The sequence below is a fragment of the Cinclus cinclus genome, chromosome 2 (assembly GCF_963662255.1).
Source record: "Cinclus cinclus chromosome 2, bCinCin1.1, whole genome shotgun sequence".
Classification (NCBI taxonomy): domain Eukaryota; kingdom Metazoa; phylum Chordata; class Aves; order Passeriformes; family Cinclidae; genus Cinclus; species Cinclus cinclus.
The window spans coordinates 42,850,617-42,867,246 of NC_085047.1; the positions used below are offsets into that span (position 1 = coordinate 42,850,617).

General features: G+C 39.3%; 1 protein-coding gene across 1 annotated transcript; it reads right to left on the reverse strand.

Moving 5' to 3' along the window:
- Positions 1-3,196: 3,196 nt before the first annotated feature.
- On the reverse strand, positions 3,197-6,449 carry TMEM123 (transmembrane protein 123). The gene is made up of 3 exons (XM_062514517.1): positions 5,790-6,449; positions 4,301-4,454; positions 3,197-3,221 (listed from the first exon to the last, which is right to left on the reverse strand). The coding sequence occupies exons 1-3, from the start codon at positions 6,034-6,036 to the stop codon at positions 3,197-3,199; spliced, it is 426 nt and encodes a 141-aa protein (XP_062370501.1). The 5' UTR covers positions 6,037-6,449.
- Between the last annotated feature and the right edge of the window lie 10,181 nt (positions 6,450-16,630).

Genomic DNA, 16,630 nt, shown 5'->3' on the forward strand with positions numbered 1-16,630 from the left:
CAGCAGTATTCCCAGCTGGAGCACAACCATTTTTTGAAAATTACACAGCAGCTGTGAGGACCAGCAACTGGGACTCCTTCAGTGCTGTCAAGAAAATGTGTTTACTTTCTCCACAGGTCCATTCTCATTCCCTCTGCTTCTGTATCACAGCTAAATTCTCAACCTCCAGTTCTCTAGGCAATTTCCTTTCCAGTCTCTGATGCTCTTCCACTTCACTTTTGGTAATACTGTCACATTGTTGCTTACATCTTTTTCAACAGAGCACTTGAAGAATGCTACATAACTTTTCAGGGCAAAAATAGAATGGCATGAGTATGTAAGAGCTTTGAACAAAGAAGAAAGGTATAAAATATTTACAAAAGGATAATATTAAAGCTACTGAATATTATCACAGCAACATAATCTTGCTTTAAAAGTATAGGCTTTTTTTTTTTAATAAAAACACAAGTATAGCACTGCAGCATTTCCAGATTGCTTTGAAGCCTCTGATGCAGAGCCCCATCAAACCAATTAAGCTGGAAGTGCTATGATTTGGTATTGGGATATAGGCTAAAGGAGAGCTGCATAAAAAGGAAAGACCTGTGGGATGAAGACAGAATACTACAGCCCTGAGATGTGACTGTAAGGTTGATCTTGATGTGTTTGAAAGGCAAAAGTAACATTTATGAAAGCTGACCTAAGATGGCCATGTTCTGTAGTCAGTGACTGACTCCCCCAGCCTGTAGTATTAAATAAAAATGCTTTAAGCACAAACCCATGAATATGAAGGGTAAAATGTTTCCACAGGAGTTGTGTGAAAGAGCTGCAATAATCAGTTAAATGCTGGTGTTGGGCTTAAAATGTGACTCTGCAAATGCAGTTCCTTGATGTGTCACCAGAGGGGCTCCTAAACCAGACGGAATTAGGAATTAGGCCTTGCTTGGCCTCCAGCCCTGAAAGAAAAAACACACACAGTCCTGAGAGAGCATGGGATATAAAAAAACAATCATTTTTACAAGCTCAGTAAACTCAGTTAAGGAAGGGATGAATGACCATAGCATTAGCTCTCTTTACAAATTAGTAAGAGAACTGGGGTTTCAGTTCCTGTGGGAAAGCAAAGATAAGGCAAAATTTTTCAGTTGTACTGCCCTTTGTCTAGATTCCAGACACCTGAAAGGGGGTCTGGTTTTATGTTTGCACTGACACTTCTGAAGACTTAAGCACATACTTTTGCTTTACTGTAGTAATGACATTACAGAATAAATTAGAAATTATTGAACTAGGCAAAAATGAACTAGGTCAGGTATTCTAGCATTTAAAAGTATATATAGTGAATGCTTCTTATCAAGTGGTTATGACTATGGAAAGAACTGAAGGAATTACAAAACCAGCTAATAAATTAAAAATTCAACTGAAATTAATACAGTAACTCCAGAGATTTAATTTTATTTGTCTGTACAGCAGAGGTGAGACAATCCCAGTAATTGAGGCGCACTTAACTATCTTAATTTCTACAAAGTCAGGAATTACAGTTCTATGAAAGAATTGTTCCCCTAACTCTTCAAGTCAAAACCAGCAATATTCCACCAAACAATACAGTTAAGAAAAATACAAAAGTTACTTCAAATCATTCTCCCTGACCCTCAAACACAGTGAAAAACCAAAACAGCCCTGTTACCACCTTTTCAGGTGGGTAGCTAATAAAATTACTTATTAGCCATGGTTTGCTGGAGTTGGTTGTGCCTTGGAAACAGTTTTACTATTCCATGTGAAAAAGGGAAAAACTCCATAAGGCCACTTTAACATTGCTTGTCAGAATAAACTATTGCTTAAAAAATAACCTGTTCCAGAACAGTTACATTTTCCCTGATGAGTTGTTACCCATTCCCCAACAGACCTCTGTGCAGTTTCCATTGTGACTTTCCTCACCTGTCAGCATCTCCCCTGTTCTCAGCAGGAGGGACTGGTGCCAGCATAACCAGGACAATCAAACCCCAGCACACCAACCCTCTTCAATGGGGACAGGTCTTTAACTGAAGCCTGAGCAAGACCAAACAATCATTCAGTGACTTAAAGAGGTGCAGGCCTGTGATTCCTGATCCTTGTTCTAGTTTTCTTTGCAGCAGTGTAAGTCAGGAGCCCATCTAGTGAAGTCAGCAGCTTTACTTGAGTGAACCTGCAGAAGTGACATGGGAACACCACTAGCCATCCTGTACAGGAACGCAGAGCAGTTGAGCCTTCAGCTAAAGGTGTCCTCAGAGATGCCCCAGTGCCTTCAGCTGGGCTTTTGACCAGACCCCTGCACATCTGTGCAGCAGGATCAAGTTCTGAAAATAGCTGTAAAAATGCAGTTTATAGCCTACTAAAATGCTGTCTTAGATTTTCCCTTCTCTATATAACTTTGAATGATTATAAAATGCTGCTAAAACACTGAAGACAGCTTCAAAGTAATAAAAACTTAAGAGCGAAGAGATTGCTACCTTCAACTTAAAAACCAATTTTAGAATTTTTTTACATCTATAATGGCAAAATTAGTTTTCTCCATTTTTATTAAATCTTCAATTGCACAAGCTTCATTAGGACATGCTAGAAAGAAAGAAGCTTTGAGAGAAAAGGGTTATGGATGGATACTTCCATTCTGTCCATGTTTCTTGCAGCTACTCTCCTTATACAGCCTATTAAGGAAAGCATCTGCAGCTCATTGGTAAGCTAATGACTGACATTTAGAGTACTCATTCTCACCTTCTATACAGTTATCTAACCACACCTTCTTTGAAGCCTATTAAAATTAACTGAGTTGTTTAAAAATTGAAAATTCTCAACTAAAGTTCACATCAAACTTCAAAATAAATACAATTTAATACAAAATTTTAGAAAAAAACACCCTGAACTTAGAATTGCATTGATGCAATTGCCTGTGCTAATTATTAGTTATTTCAGAGAGCTGTGTGTGTACCTTAAAACGTCTCAATACATGATTTTCTCTAAATATGGTTACAAGTACTGGAGAAAGAAAATACTGTCTGTGTGAAGTGCTGAGTTCCTCTTACAAGAGCCAGTGTAAAAAATCAGGATGTTTAAAAAGCTTCTCAGCATTTTGCAGGATAGCACCCAAGACAGGTTTAGAGACTGTGGTCATCTTTATGAAAGAAACTCTTTTGGAAGTTTCAACAGCTGTGGTGGTACATTTCCAACACTGTTTTCTCTGAAGTCTTCTTTAAATGATGGCATCGTGCTCATCACTGTAACAGAAACACAGTAATTAATGTTCTGCACTACAAGCAACAGTCAACATGAGAAAGAGCCACCCAGCTGCTGCTGAGAAGGTTATTCTGTGAGCAGAGAACGCCTTGCTAGGAATGAGTAAGGACACACTGATCTGGGAGTTTGAGTTCTCTCTGAGCCAAGCCTGAAGTTAACTGAACAGTTTTGTTTTGTCAACACTCCTCCAGCTTCACTGGCTTCATTAACACCTTGTCTTTCACATGTCATTCATGTATTCTTGCATCAGCTGTTGCTCAGGCCTGTTGATCCTATCTGTCTTACCTATAACCAATAACAGTTAATCAAAGACACTGTACAAACTCAGCAACAAGTTCCCTTTCTTTTGAAGATACTGTTGATGTGAATTTTACAATACCCATTCACAAACACCACTTTGGGTAAAGGTGCAGCAGGGACTGGCTTCATTCCATGACCAGTAAGGAGGAGTCAAGAGGAAGAGAAAAAAAGGCCTGAACACCAGTATCCCAAGAGGTCTAAAGACATCACCTCACTTAAAACAAGCTTCTTGACTGAGATGGATGACACTAAGAGGAAAAGAAAACCAACCTAGTTCTTAAACTAAATGTGGGCAAGTCCTGAAGTCTGGAGTAGAGTTGAGCATAAGTAGGAAGTGAGATGGTAAGATAAGAAATTGGTAAGGGTAAGAGAATTCACTATAAATTAATGGCAAGGGGGAAGAAAACACCAAAGAATGAATAGACAGAGTCTAGGAGAAAGAAGAAATCTTGCAAACTGCAGTAAGTTTCAATGAAATGTTAACTATTCATGGACTAGCTAAAAGACAAGGATCCTTTTAAAAATAATAAAATTATTTCATATAATAGATCAGAGAAAAAAAAACACTCGGAAGAGAGGCACAATACTAATGAGGAATAGCAGCAGTGGTGAGAGACAAAACATCAGAGTTAAATCCCTTAATGATACTAACATAATGTACATTAAACAAATGTATCAGAGATCATTCTGCCCATTTGGTTTTCCTTTTCCCACTCAAGAAAGTAATAAATGGCCAAGGGACAACCCCTTGGGAACTTACATGGTTCTGTACCGAATGCCTCTTCTAGAGTGGTAAGTTTTGCATCCAATGTAGAGAATCACTAGGACTCCAAGAGTCAGCACAATGCCACCTACAAAACTGCCCACATCAAATCTGGATGTTTTGACTATGACAGCCTCTGATTTTGATGTGGCTGAAAAGAAGAAAACAAAAGGCACATTTTACAGAGCTTGCGAACTTGTGTTTTGAGGGACTACTCTACATCCTGCCCTCGTCATTGATTTATCACCTAAAGACCCAATTAGACAAATTTAACCAAGATCAGCTAACAAAACAGAAGCCAAGCAAACAGAAACCTAGGGCTCTGGTTTTCAGTGCCATATTCTGGTGATGTGGTCACAGCTTGATCCAACTGCTTGTTGTCTCTGAAAGACCAACTGCTCCTCCTCTCCAATCCCCTTTTCTCCTTGCCTTTTCTCTCCCCTGCTTTCCCCTCCTTCTACACATGGACCTCCTGCCCTTCTTAGGCCAGTTCTAGTGTTTTTCATACCCTCCATGAGCCAATTTAACTCACTAAGCTGGCCTGAAACGAACCCAAGCATAAAAGGAAGTTGCTTTCAGTCAGTTGAGCACATTGAGTCATCCTACAAGAGGGGTCCAACAGCCACTAAGCCCGTCAGTGTAGTTATACCGTGGGAGCAGAACACTTCGTGGCAGTGAGCTGTTGGAATTGCTTTACCTTGTCTCATGGAATTGTACCCTCACAGTCCCAAGTGAGATCAGCTCTGCAGCCCTACACAAACATTGACACTGACATGACCTCAGATAAGCCATAGCTGTTTTGCTGCTAGAACTGGTTACATCTGCTACAAATTCCCACCTAAGACCCAGTCAGTGCCCAGTTCTATTTGTACTTGCTACATACAGGGTGTTTGTTACATGATCAACTTCTTCTGGTGACACATTCACCTTCCCAGTGATGCTTCACTGATATGTGAGCACTCCTGATGTGTTTAGAAGTGCAAGCATGAAGCGATGGGAACACAGCCAAGTGCAAGGAGATGCTGAATTCTGCACTCACTGTTTTTCTATTACTGGGTACAGTTAAACTGTATATGACAACTTCAACATAAGGGGTGACTCGTGCACAGTCATGCTCTATTCTGTGTTAGGCTAACATTCATTACATTGCTAACAGAACTCAGTCGTTTTACCAAGCCAGTAGATGTATTTTGAGATACATGTCAGCTGTGAAAAAGGAAGTATTAGAGATGAGTTCAATTAAACTGCAGAAAGGAGAGCTGAACAAACAGAAGTTGTATTCAAAATCGAGGCTTTCTCCTTTATACTGCTGATCTCCTTGCTGGTGGCTGCTGGATCAGACCACTTGCACATACCTTCTTTCTTCTTTTTTTTTTTTTTTTTTTTTACACTGCTGTAAAACTAACTACAGTTAGTTATTATGGGTTCTACAACCCGTGTGAACATGCATCCAAGCCTTTCTGAGCTTCCTGAACTGCAAACTCACCTGTGACAGAAGTGGAGGAAGTCTTAGAAGTAGTCACCAATGTAATACTGGCTTGTGGTGATGTGACTGGTGAAGCTGTGGTGGGTGTTACTGTCTGGCTGGTTTTGGTGGGCTGAGTTGTCAGGATCACAGGTGGGGTGGTGGTGTTGGGCTGACTGGTACTGGTCAGATGAGTAGTACTGGTGGACACACCTGGAAAGTTTTTGTGATACCATGCAGAAAAACTCATAAACAGCTGTACATTCATTAAGACCGCATTTATCGTGCCCGAACAGAATGACAGAATAACAATGAAAATGCCAGTGCATGGTATCCAGGCTTGCACTTTCTTTTGGGAAGACCTAGCTTCTGATTTCTGGGCCTCAAGGTCAAGAATTATTTAAAGGAAAGGCTATAAAGAAAACCTGGATAATATATGATAATCTTCAGGTGAGTCAGTTTTGTTTTGGTTTTTTTTTTTGTAACAACCCCATTCCATAGAATCATGCCTAACTTAGAACATGTTAAAATGCAGTAAAATTCTGGATCAAGAGTTACTTTCTATTTGAAGTGCCTATGTTTTCAGACAACAAAGCTTTTCTGATAAGAACAGGGTTTGCATGAAAACATCACCCTCCAATTTTAGTAATGATTTGATTTTTCATTTGCTTTAGAATGAAACACCAGCATTACTAGGGTTCCATATACATTAAAACTTACCAGAGAATTCTGAATTTATATGGTAAGGATAAAACATGAAAAAATTTCAGCTGCAGTAAATTTAGTGCTTAAGTAATTTGTTTAGTTTTGCCAAGGTTAAAACAAAGGCTGGAATGCTTCTACTCAAGTTTCATTGGCATAATTTCTTTTACTTTACTTTTACCTAACACTTCCCCTTCCCTCCTCAGAAAACACATATGAATTGCTCAGAATAAAAATACCATGATACAAAACCCAAGAATAATAGAAATTTCTACTTATAGCAAAATCCTTAGAAGTTTCATGGAAGGCAGCCAGATAGAATAACTATAAAACAATTACTTATTTTTCTAAGAAGGAACTAACAAGAAACATGAGTCTGTTATGCAACTAACATTTCTCTAAGCAGACAGTAGGATTCAAATAGCTTTTATGTATGAAAGAATTCTAGAGAGAAACAACTCCTTTGCAACTGTCTACTTCTGTATTATTTCTACAGCCTCACACAAGCTGGGCTCATTTTCAACACCTCAAAAGCTTTACAATATGGAATTTCAAATATCTAATGCTATCCATGTTTTCTTGAAATTGTCTAAAATTAAAATAATTGAAGCATAGTTTCATCCCAATTCCAGAGTAACCTTGATGTTCAATTTCTGCCTTTTTTTAAATATGGCATTCAAAATACTTCTGTAGAATAAAACTGGTGTTGTGTAAAACATGAGGAACTACATATGAAACTGTGTCTTTATTAAGATTTAAATATCACAGCTTCCAGTGCTGATATAAGCATCAAAAACTTCAAAAACACTCATCAGTATAATAATGTAAATATGAAGAAAGGAACTAGCCTACACAACACTTCTGAGACATTTAGCATTAGAACTGCTGAAATACCAAAATACAGACTCCTTTTGTAAATATTGTTTTCCTGTTCTTTAATGTTATAACTGTATTGTGCCATATAGCCAGAAAATCCTTTGAAATGTGCATTCATTGAAGTGGAACAACGGAAAGACTATATTCTTATATTCTGTATTTGTTTGCTTACCTTGTTACAATTATGAAAATTCAGTTCCTCTATGAAGCATGCGTAAAATACATCAAATAAAATTCAGGGCACATTTTAATTCTGACAGGCAAAACTCCCTAAAGGCACAATGATCCACAAATATCAAATGGTTCCTCATTGTAGGAAGTAAGCAAGGAAATGTCTACATGGAAACCATCCACAGTTACATGACATGAAACCACACCTGGTAAGTACATTCCTAACATAAGTGATACCAAAGAAGGACAAATCTGGATGTGTCAGTTTTCTGTGGGTTGCTTTTGCATGGAGATTTCTGAGTGTCAAAGAGCCTTCTGTTTCTGAGCAATACAATGGCTAACTGTTGGAAGTGTAACATTATAAAATGATGTTACACAAAGTTGGTACTTATTCCATGGGTATTAAATTACCATACAGAAAATCTGAGTCATGACAAAAAAAATCTAAACATCTATGCGAAATTTCAGCACATTTGCATGTTACTTCCCCCCCCCCCCCCCTTTTCTAGTAGCAATCTTTTTTTTTAACTTAATCAAGATTACATCCCTTGGTGATGTAACTTTTTAACAGTAAAATCAGTCTAATCTCTAGACCTATCTTTCACAATGTATTTAGCATCAGTCATTTTAAAACATCACTGGGAGGCTGAGGCAGCTGGACAATTTGGGAAGCTGACGTGAATCAGGCACGAATCTATTCTTCCCCATCTTTGAAAAATCTTACCTGTACTATTTTACACAAAAAGTGAAGATGAAAGAATATTTGCTGGCAACATCTGTCCTTTAATTTTTTATTTCCCTAATTACTTGCACCCCAAAAGACCAGCTGGGTGTCATCAAACACTACATAAAACCTGACTGCCTGAGTTAATTTTTATTATTTATTTAAAAAGAATGCATGCCAGTAACATAGTTCAGGTTTATGATGCTTTGTTTTAAAAAGAGACAAGTATTTTACATAGTTTGCTACCTATGTTTAAGCATTAAAAAGCTATGCTACAACCATCAATTTAAAAAATAATATACATAGCATATAGATAAGAATCCTTAGCAGCACATGCTACTACTCCTTCCATGTTCTAACTCATCAAGAATGAGCACAAAACTCAAACTGTGTAAGTACTGTGCTAACATGCAAGATTATTATGGAATGCTCTTCTTAAAATAAATACTTTCTCTTGCATAAAAAAATGATTGAATGAAACAGACCTTTGTTTCCTTCACAAAGAGCTTCCTTCCTCCCCCTCCTCCCCACCCCAAGAAAAAAATAATGGCAGAGACTTTAATTAAGTAAATACATATACCCACTAGTCTTTATTCTGAAGAGGCTGAAACAGGTAATCAAAATACATGAACACTGTATTAAAATCTATGACATTTCTAATGGGAAAAAAAAGACAAAAGGAATGGGAATCACCAAACCTTGTAAAGCAAGGCACAGCTATCTGTTAGGTCTATCTTATGCCTAAAAGTAAAGGGCTCAGACCTCTTTTTACTGTTATTATCCAAAACTAGTACAATTCAGACCTCTCCAGGAAACCTGCAAGGGCTGGAGCAGTAGTCAGAAGGAGCACAGGGTGGGTGAAACACTGTGGCTTCACACACTTGGGGAATGGCCATAAGGCCACAAGGAGATTACAGAAATTTCTGGACTTTCCAAATTAGACATGCTTGAACTGCTACACTGCAGGCAACGGAATGAGACACTGCATCACTTGCTTGCTATAAAAAAAAGGTCTTTGCAAAGGTGGGGTTTTTTTTTCTTCCAGTGAGCATTTTATACTTAAATGGAAAAAAGCAACTTTTGAGTGTGGTAGCTCAGAGTTTATCTGGAAATTACGGAGACAGAATGTAAGAGTTGTCCAAGAAATTAAATTACATAGCTGGGACTTTATGATCAGCCTAAAACTCCACAAATACATAAAGCATCTTAAGTAAACACAACATTTCTGCACTGCTTTCACGGGGCTCTTAGCACAAAGGGGGCCCAGTTTCCAGAACTAGCTTCTCTCAGATTCAATATTCTATCACAGCCTGAACAACTGCATGACATTAACGCTTATCTGGTCCTTACTAATGCAGTGAAATCTGCCTGTGAAAGTTCTTCCAGAAGATGAATGTTTTAATTCCCTTTTTAACTTACTTACATTACAGTTGTTGTGCCAGGTTGTGAAGGAAATTATGGTAGTGATAGAACAATGAAAATACACTCATGACACATTTTCCCACTTGATTGATACTGGCTTAAAAAATACTATTTTGTGCTAGGAGCTCTCTAAGGATTATTTTCTATGATATTAGGTGCCATGAGGCTGCAGTGAGGTGAGGGTTGGTCTCTTCTGCCATGTGTTAAAATGAAAGGACAAGAGGAAATGGCCTCAAGTTGTGCCAGGGGATATTAGAAAAAAAATTCTCTAGAAAGAGTGGTTAGGCATTGGAATAAATTGTCTATGGAGGTGGTGGAGTCACCATCTCTGGAAGTGTGCAAGAGAAGCCTGGATGTGGCACATGAGGATATGGTTTAGAGGTGATTATGGTGGCTGGACAGATGATCTTGAAGCTCTCCTCCAACCTTGATGATCCTGTGATTCTATGAGTCTTATGTAAAAGGAAATGGAGTCCTGCTCTTGAAACCCAAGGTCCCAGCATTTCATTATACTGTGAATCTGTTTATTGTGATATAACATTAAACAGATATGCAGTTTGCATAAGAATTCATCTTTACGTCATGAAAATGAAAGAAGTTTGCTTAAAGAATAAACACTAAAAAAAAAAAAACTTCTTGCAATTCTTCCTTGAAGTTAAATTTTGATTCCTGCGTTTCAATGGCATCACAAATGTAATTATTGACAAAGTACAGTACCTAAACTTGAAAAACAATATAGCTTCTTTTCAGAGCTGTTTTGCATGTTGCTTTCCAGCCTTAAAACGGTAACACCTGTCTCTAATACCCACTTTTGATGGCCTATTCCTTAGAATAGGGTTAGGTATGGAACTAACTTGTAGGTTCATAGTAGTGAACAGATACATACCTCCTGTAGATGTTGCTGTAGATTGCGTGGATGGTGCAGTGACAATGGGCAAACTGCTATTGTCTTCAAGGAAAAAAAATACAAAGAAGAAAATCAATATTATTAATTTTAATTTTAACATACTCTAATTAAGGTACCCACAACACAATACTGTCCTCAGGGTATCTGTGCCTGGAGACTACAGTTAGGAATACAGCAGAGAGCAGCCCATCCCAAAGCAGATGGTTTTTACCCCTCTGTAAAATACTGGAACATATTTAACACTGTATGCACAGCAGAGCCCAAATGGCCTGCATCTGATTCTTTAGACATCCTCTCTTTGGCATCTTCCACCTCCACGTCATGTTTTATTCCATTTGCTGTAAAATAGCCATACTGTCACTTTCTTAACCTACTTATGTACTGTGGGGGGAGGGGGAGGGCAGCAGTTTTGTATTTTTATTTCTCTCTTTCAGTCCCATTTTCTGTCCCTTGATCTCTTCTTTCATTTTGCTGATCTCTGTTGCAAACTGGGATAATACAGAGACTATACTGTAGTCAAGTATGGGCAGACAGATACTCTGAGAAACATCTTACTGCATACTTAGGTCCTCTACACAAAAATGGTCCTAAAAATGTACCTATTTCCAGACATTAAATACAACCCAGTCTTAGTGGTTTTGCTCTTCTCTCCTTTGTTTCACATGTCCTTTTCTAGTTCCCTTTTTCTTGTCCCTCCTTCTTCCTCATGGTCTTCCTTCCTACTTCTAGGTTTCTCAGGCACTCTCCCACTCCTGTCCTCATTACTGCATCCCTCTTCTGTATTTCTTGACAGATTAAGTGTTGCTTCCTCCTGGCAAAGATCTGCTGGGCTGTTCCTGGGAGTGCCACTGAGCCCATACCTTCCTCCCTTCATTCTGCACTGTTGTGAATGACCACTCTATGACCACTCTTTTCTCTGAAGTAACTCATCTTTTACAGCACCCTCCCACACTGGCAGCTCTGCTGCTTTTCAGCATGGCTGAAAAACAAAGCATATAACCTCAGAGACTAAGAAGAGAGCAACAGAGCTACTGCAGCCCAGAAGCAGACCTATACCTATTTCCTTGGAATGGATCTGCTGTTCTTACCATTCGAAAAGTCTAGCCCAAAACTCTTTACAATTGCATGTATGTTATGAGCAAGGTCAGGGTAGGAACAAATGCACCAAATTTACGACTTCATACCAAAAAATTGTAGAAGGGGTGGAAATTACAGAGGGAATTACTTTGCTTTTTCTTTGGTATAACCACAGCCAAATAGGCCCTCATACTGTACTGCACACTCAACCCTTATACTGACATAACTCGGACATTAAGTGCCAGATTTAATTGCCTTTGAGAAAGGCTCTGTGACTGCACACTCACAAACACATTCTCTCTTGCATATGTTGACTTTTATCCCACCAGAAACCATGGACATGCTTGGGGTTAAATCTTTTCCACATAGGCCCAATACGGTAACCAGAACACATCTCTGAGTTTTTCCCCAGGTTGTAAGTGCTTACTTCTGCAACCCTAGGACAGCTCTGGGTGTGGACTGCATGTTCATACAGGTAAAAAGAAGCCACATCTACTGCCTGGAATTTGGGTGTGAGTCAGTATTGCAATCAACACAAGGCAGTGAGTTAATGAGCAGATTTGCTGTTGGCCAACAGCAAATTACATGACTGAAGTACTACAGGGCAAAAATGACTCACATGAAAAAATGCCTTGCCTTTATCTGAAGATCACTGAATTCTAATCTAGCAGATTTCTTGGTTCTCCTTTTAATTGTAAAGTGATGTTTCCAGGTGTTTCTAGTTCTGTACACAATATTTTCCCATTTTATTCTACTCTCTCTGTTGCTCTGAGGTACCCAAGGATATGAGAATCGAACTGTGTTTTACCATCCCCCTTAAGTATCTTCAGATGTCCCAGAACAGATGTGACAATCAGAGTACCTCCCTTCTGCCCTACAGCTGCTTAAAACTCAATAAAATAAAATCAAGGGCAAATTATTATGAGACCGTTTAAGGCACACAATAGTACATGTTGCTTTTCTCAATGCTACTGAGGAACAGCAACAGAAATGCCAAAAGTATTACCCAGCAACCCATCACCTGGAATCGGAGTAGTGCTGTTCATGTCTTTAGCGTTGTTCATATCTTCATTACCTACATTAGAAAAGGCAGGAATAACAAAATTGTTTTAGGTGGAAGAAGAAAATAAGATATAACATCTGCCACTTGCTTTGGGCATATGAATGATTCATTTTCCATGGACAGGAGTCAGTCACAATGATGATATAAAAGCATGTTAGCACAACAGCCTGCTCTGAGTGTATTAAAAGTGACACCATTTATGCTACCCAACCACTAAATGAACTCCTCCTATCCTCTGTTGTATCTTTTCCATCATCCCCACTCCAAGTTTTCATCTTCCTTGAGATGAAATGAGACCAAAACAGGCAAAAATTAGGCACTTTCCTTCAGGAGTAACATCTGACCTGCATCACCTACAGCAAAAGAGAAAGAACATCTCACATAAACCTTTTCTTGTGAAGTTTGCCAGGTCTTTTCAGGCAGATAGGTGCTTGCTCTGCCCCTACATGGACAACATGATAACACAATTAGTTCCACTACGAAGTTACATTGTTCAATTTGGGACCAAGGGCACATTAATGCCTCCACTGAGCATTTGGCAGGTGAGGAACGGGACTGAGAAGGATCACACCTTCAAAGAAGTGGTAAAATTTACAGATAAACCACAGAAAATTAATAGACTGACATCTACACACGTACAAGAGGATCAGTGGTGGATTCTGCCAAGCAGTTTAGTTCTGACCACCCAGTATCATGTAAAAGACAAGCAAATAACCTGAACTGAGTATCACAGAAATAGGGCATTTTCTTTGTGCTTACAAAACCTTAGTCAAGATCTCAGAATGGTGAAGTCTGCATATACAAATGGCAAAATAAGTCATTGTACCTCATCCCTGCAAGATCAAGACAGAGGGCAGCACTGCAAGGTATGTTACGCTGTTTAATTAGGGAGCTTAGGGGAAACAAAAGGATGGGACATTGCTAAACTAAGCTTCCCCAGAGAGGACCCAATCCTGCAGAAACTGCTTTACACCACAGCAAGTTCCCCCACATTAAACAATTGCTAAGCCACCACAAAACTGACATTAGGTGCCTCTTCAACAGCACACAATGCTTTTTCCTGCACAGAACTCTTTTAAGCAGCTGAAAGAACTCCAGATATAATTAGCTGAAAGACAGGGGCAGGAAATAGAGGTGGAAGTAAAGGCAGGACTTTATTAGTTTAGCTCAGATCAGCTTGGACTGCGCACCTTGAAAGATGTCAAGGACCTTATCCAGCTTAAAAAATGCCTTTTTTTTTTTATTTCTTAAACAAACCCAAACACAGGTAAGTTTCTTAGTTTGAATAACATGCATTGGCTCCAGAATACAAATACTCCTCAAATAGGGTTTTGCATAAGCATATGCCACACTGGAACACATGGCAGTGAATGGGGCAAGGGAGATAAAAGAACATCTTAAAATTATACCATTCCCAAAGTGTTCTCTATCCTGAGACTGTGCCTTTGAATTTGCATGTATCACTGCAGGGGCAAGCAAGAGACTTCAGATGGAGGCAGAAAGGACTCCTGGGTCAAGCAAAGCAAAAAGCACCACAGCTTTTATGCAGTGATGGCTCTGACAAGTAGAACCTCTCATCCCAGACCACAGGCTTCACAGCTCAACCATCCCAAAGCAAAACAGGGAGGGGTTCTGGCCTTTTCCAGGAAGCAGAAGTGCAAGGGTTAGAAATCCACACTGACCCAGGTGTAGACACACATGGATTAGTACAGGAAGGAAGGGGGGAGAGAGCTGGCAGCCAGCTGCAGCATCCTGTGCACGAGCAGAAGCACAGCTCTTGTGGCCACAGCATCAGCTGCAACACCGAGCCTATGAATCTTAAGCAGAGAATCTCTGCACTGAGGTTTACTCTCCCTGTGACCCAGAAGAGAGGGGACAGAAAGGAAGGATCTCATTTTCATTTTTCGTGGTTAAACAGAACCAACACAAGGATATACCCAACTTAAAACTGGACCAGAGCACTACATATTGGAAAAGGACAGAGATGCAGGATCAACATGATTTTTGTCTGACAACTGTTTTGCTCTGTTTAACGTCAAGCGCAGATGCAGCAAAAAACCACCGAACTGTGGCTGGCTGGGCTGTATCTGAAAGCAAGTGTGCTTCCTGTGAAAGCCCCTGTCAGGAGTCTGGCATTTCGAATGCTTTCGGGGCCTCTTGTGGTTTTGTTGCTCTAGTGCATCAAAAGTCATGATTTGGAGACAATTTGGATAAGCCAACTTTCAAAAGGGCAAAATCAGTCCAGTTACTCCACTTGGACTTGGGCTTTCTGAAGTGGAAGAGACTGAAGATTTGCGCTTGTGTGTTAAACAAACACATACAGAGTGAGCAATAGTGATAGCACTGATTCTTGCTAAAAATGAAAAGGAGAGGATGTTAAATGGACTTGATTTTGCCAGGTCCTGAAAAAATCAAGACAGTGGATAACATTCATGTTTGGCGTCTGTAGTCTCCAGCTTAGACACATACCAAATTACCATTCTCCACAGCTGAAACATGATAGAAGAAACCCACACAAATGAATGGTCATAGTCATTCAACTACCTGCATGCAACAAAGATCAATTTGCTCACTCCAATTTTCACATAAAAGATAAACTCATTTCTAAGGACTCACACATTTTATGTCTAGCGCAGGTAAACTTTATGTGGCAGAAAACGTTGGAATATAAACTCTCATTTTTGCTAAGCACAGCTTTATATATTCATCTTGGAGACATGTCAAAAGTCATATATAAAATTCTCTCTGGGCGTTTTTTCTTTTCAAGCTTCATGCATAGCAGGCACAGAGGGGAGTTTTATGTCCAAGTCATTCTGCTCTTTTTGGTTTAAAACCCCAGAAGTACAGAAGCACTGACAATGTGCAGTCCATCAGAAAGATCATCCACTTGCTCAGTAATCTCTAAGAAATCCAGACAAGGAAAAGTTGAGGTGCTTGAATGACTGAAGCAGAGATGTTAGAGCAAAACGAATGTAACCTCTTCTACGAGTAGATGATACACAAAATCAAAATATCATGCCTATTTTTCAGGCCTGGAAGCCGCTGCTGCTGATTTTTTTACTGTGAATAGTTTGGTATATAAGTAAGCTCTTGGAAGATGTTGCTAGCTATCTTTTCTCAACACAGCAGGAAGGGGGTGGGGGCCTCTTCCTGACAGGGAGAGGGGATTCAGGTACCAGGAAGCCAGATGGATTTTACATAATACTAGGAAGGATTTTTTCTAAACTGTAATTTTGGTGATGTTTCTCCCACTGACTTGACTGACACATAGAAACAAACTGTCCAGCAGAATAAAAAAGCAGCATTATATTCAAATAACCGGTCTGCACAAAAGTATTAACCAGAGTAAGGACATATCTACTACCACTTTCACTTTCTGCATATCAGAATATTTGATGGGGTTCACACTTCCTCCTGTAGTGTTGATTAGATAATCACAAACTTCTGCTGAAATCAACACAAATCTCAGCAGAACTTTCTGGAAGTTTCTAAGTGCGGGGGGGCAGCTATTTCAACAAATACATTAAACTGAGCCTTAAAAGGGCACAACTTCTTTCAACATATCATAATTGAGCTCCAGACAACCAATTCACATACTGAGGAAGGACTACACTGGAGTTTCAGAAGTTACACGAGATCACTCCTGCCCCAGGAGACAGCAGTGACTGTACTCTGAGTTAAACCATACGCATTGAGGAAGCATCACGATAGAAGACAGATCTTTTATCACGTGAAATGACACGCTATTGTTAAATGAATGCCGTAAGATCTTAGCAAAGCAATAAAAAGGTTACATGCAAACTCTTTTTAAAAAGAACTTGCCCTTCTTTTTGGAAGGGCAATTATAAAGCTGTTTACATTCCTCATTCTATTTATTTTTAATCAATTTCTATTACAACTTCACCAGATTAAACAACAGC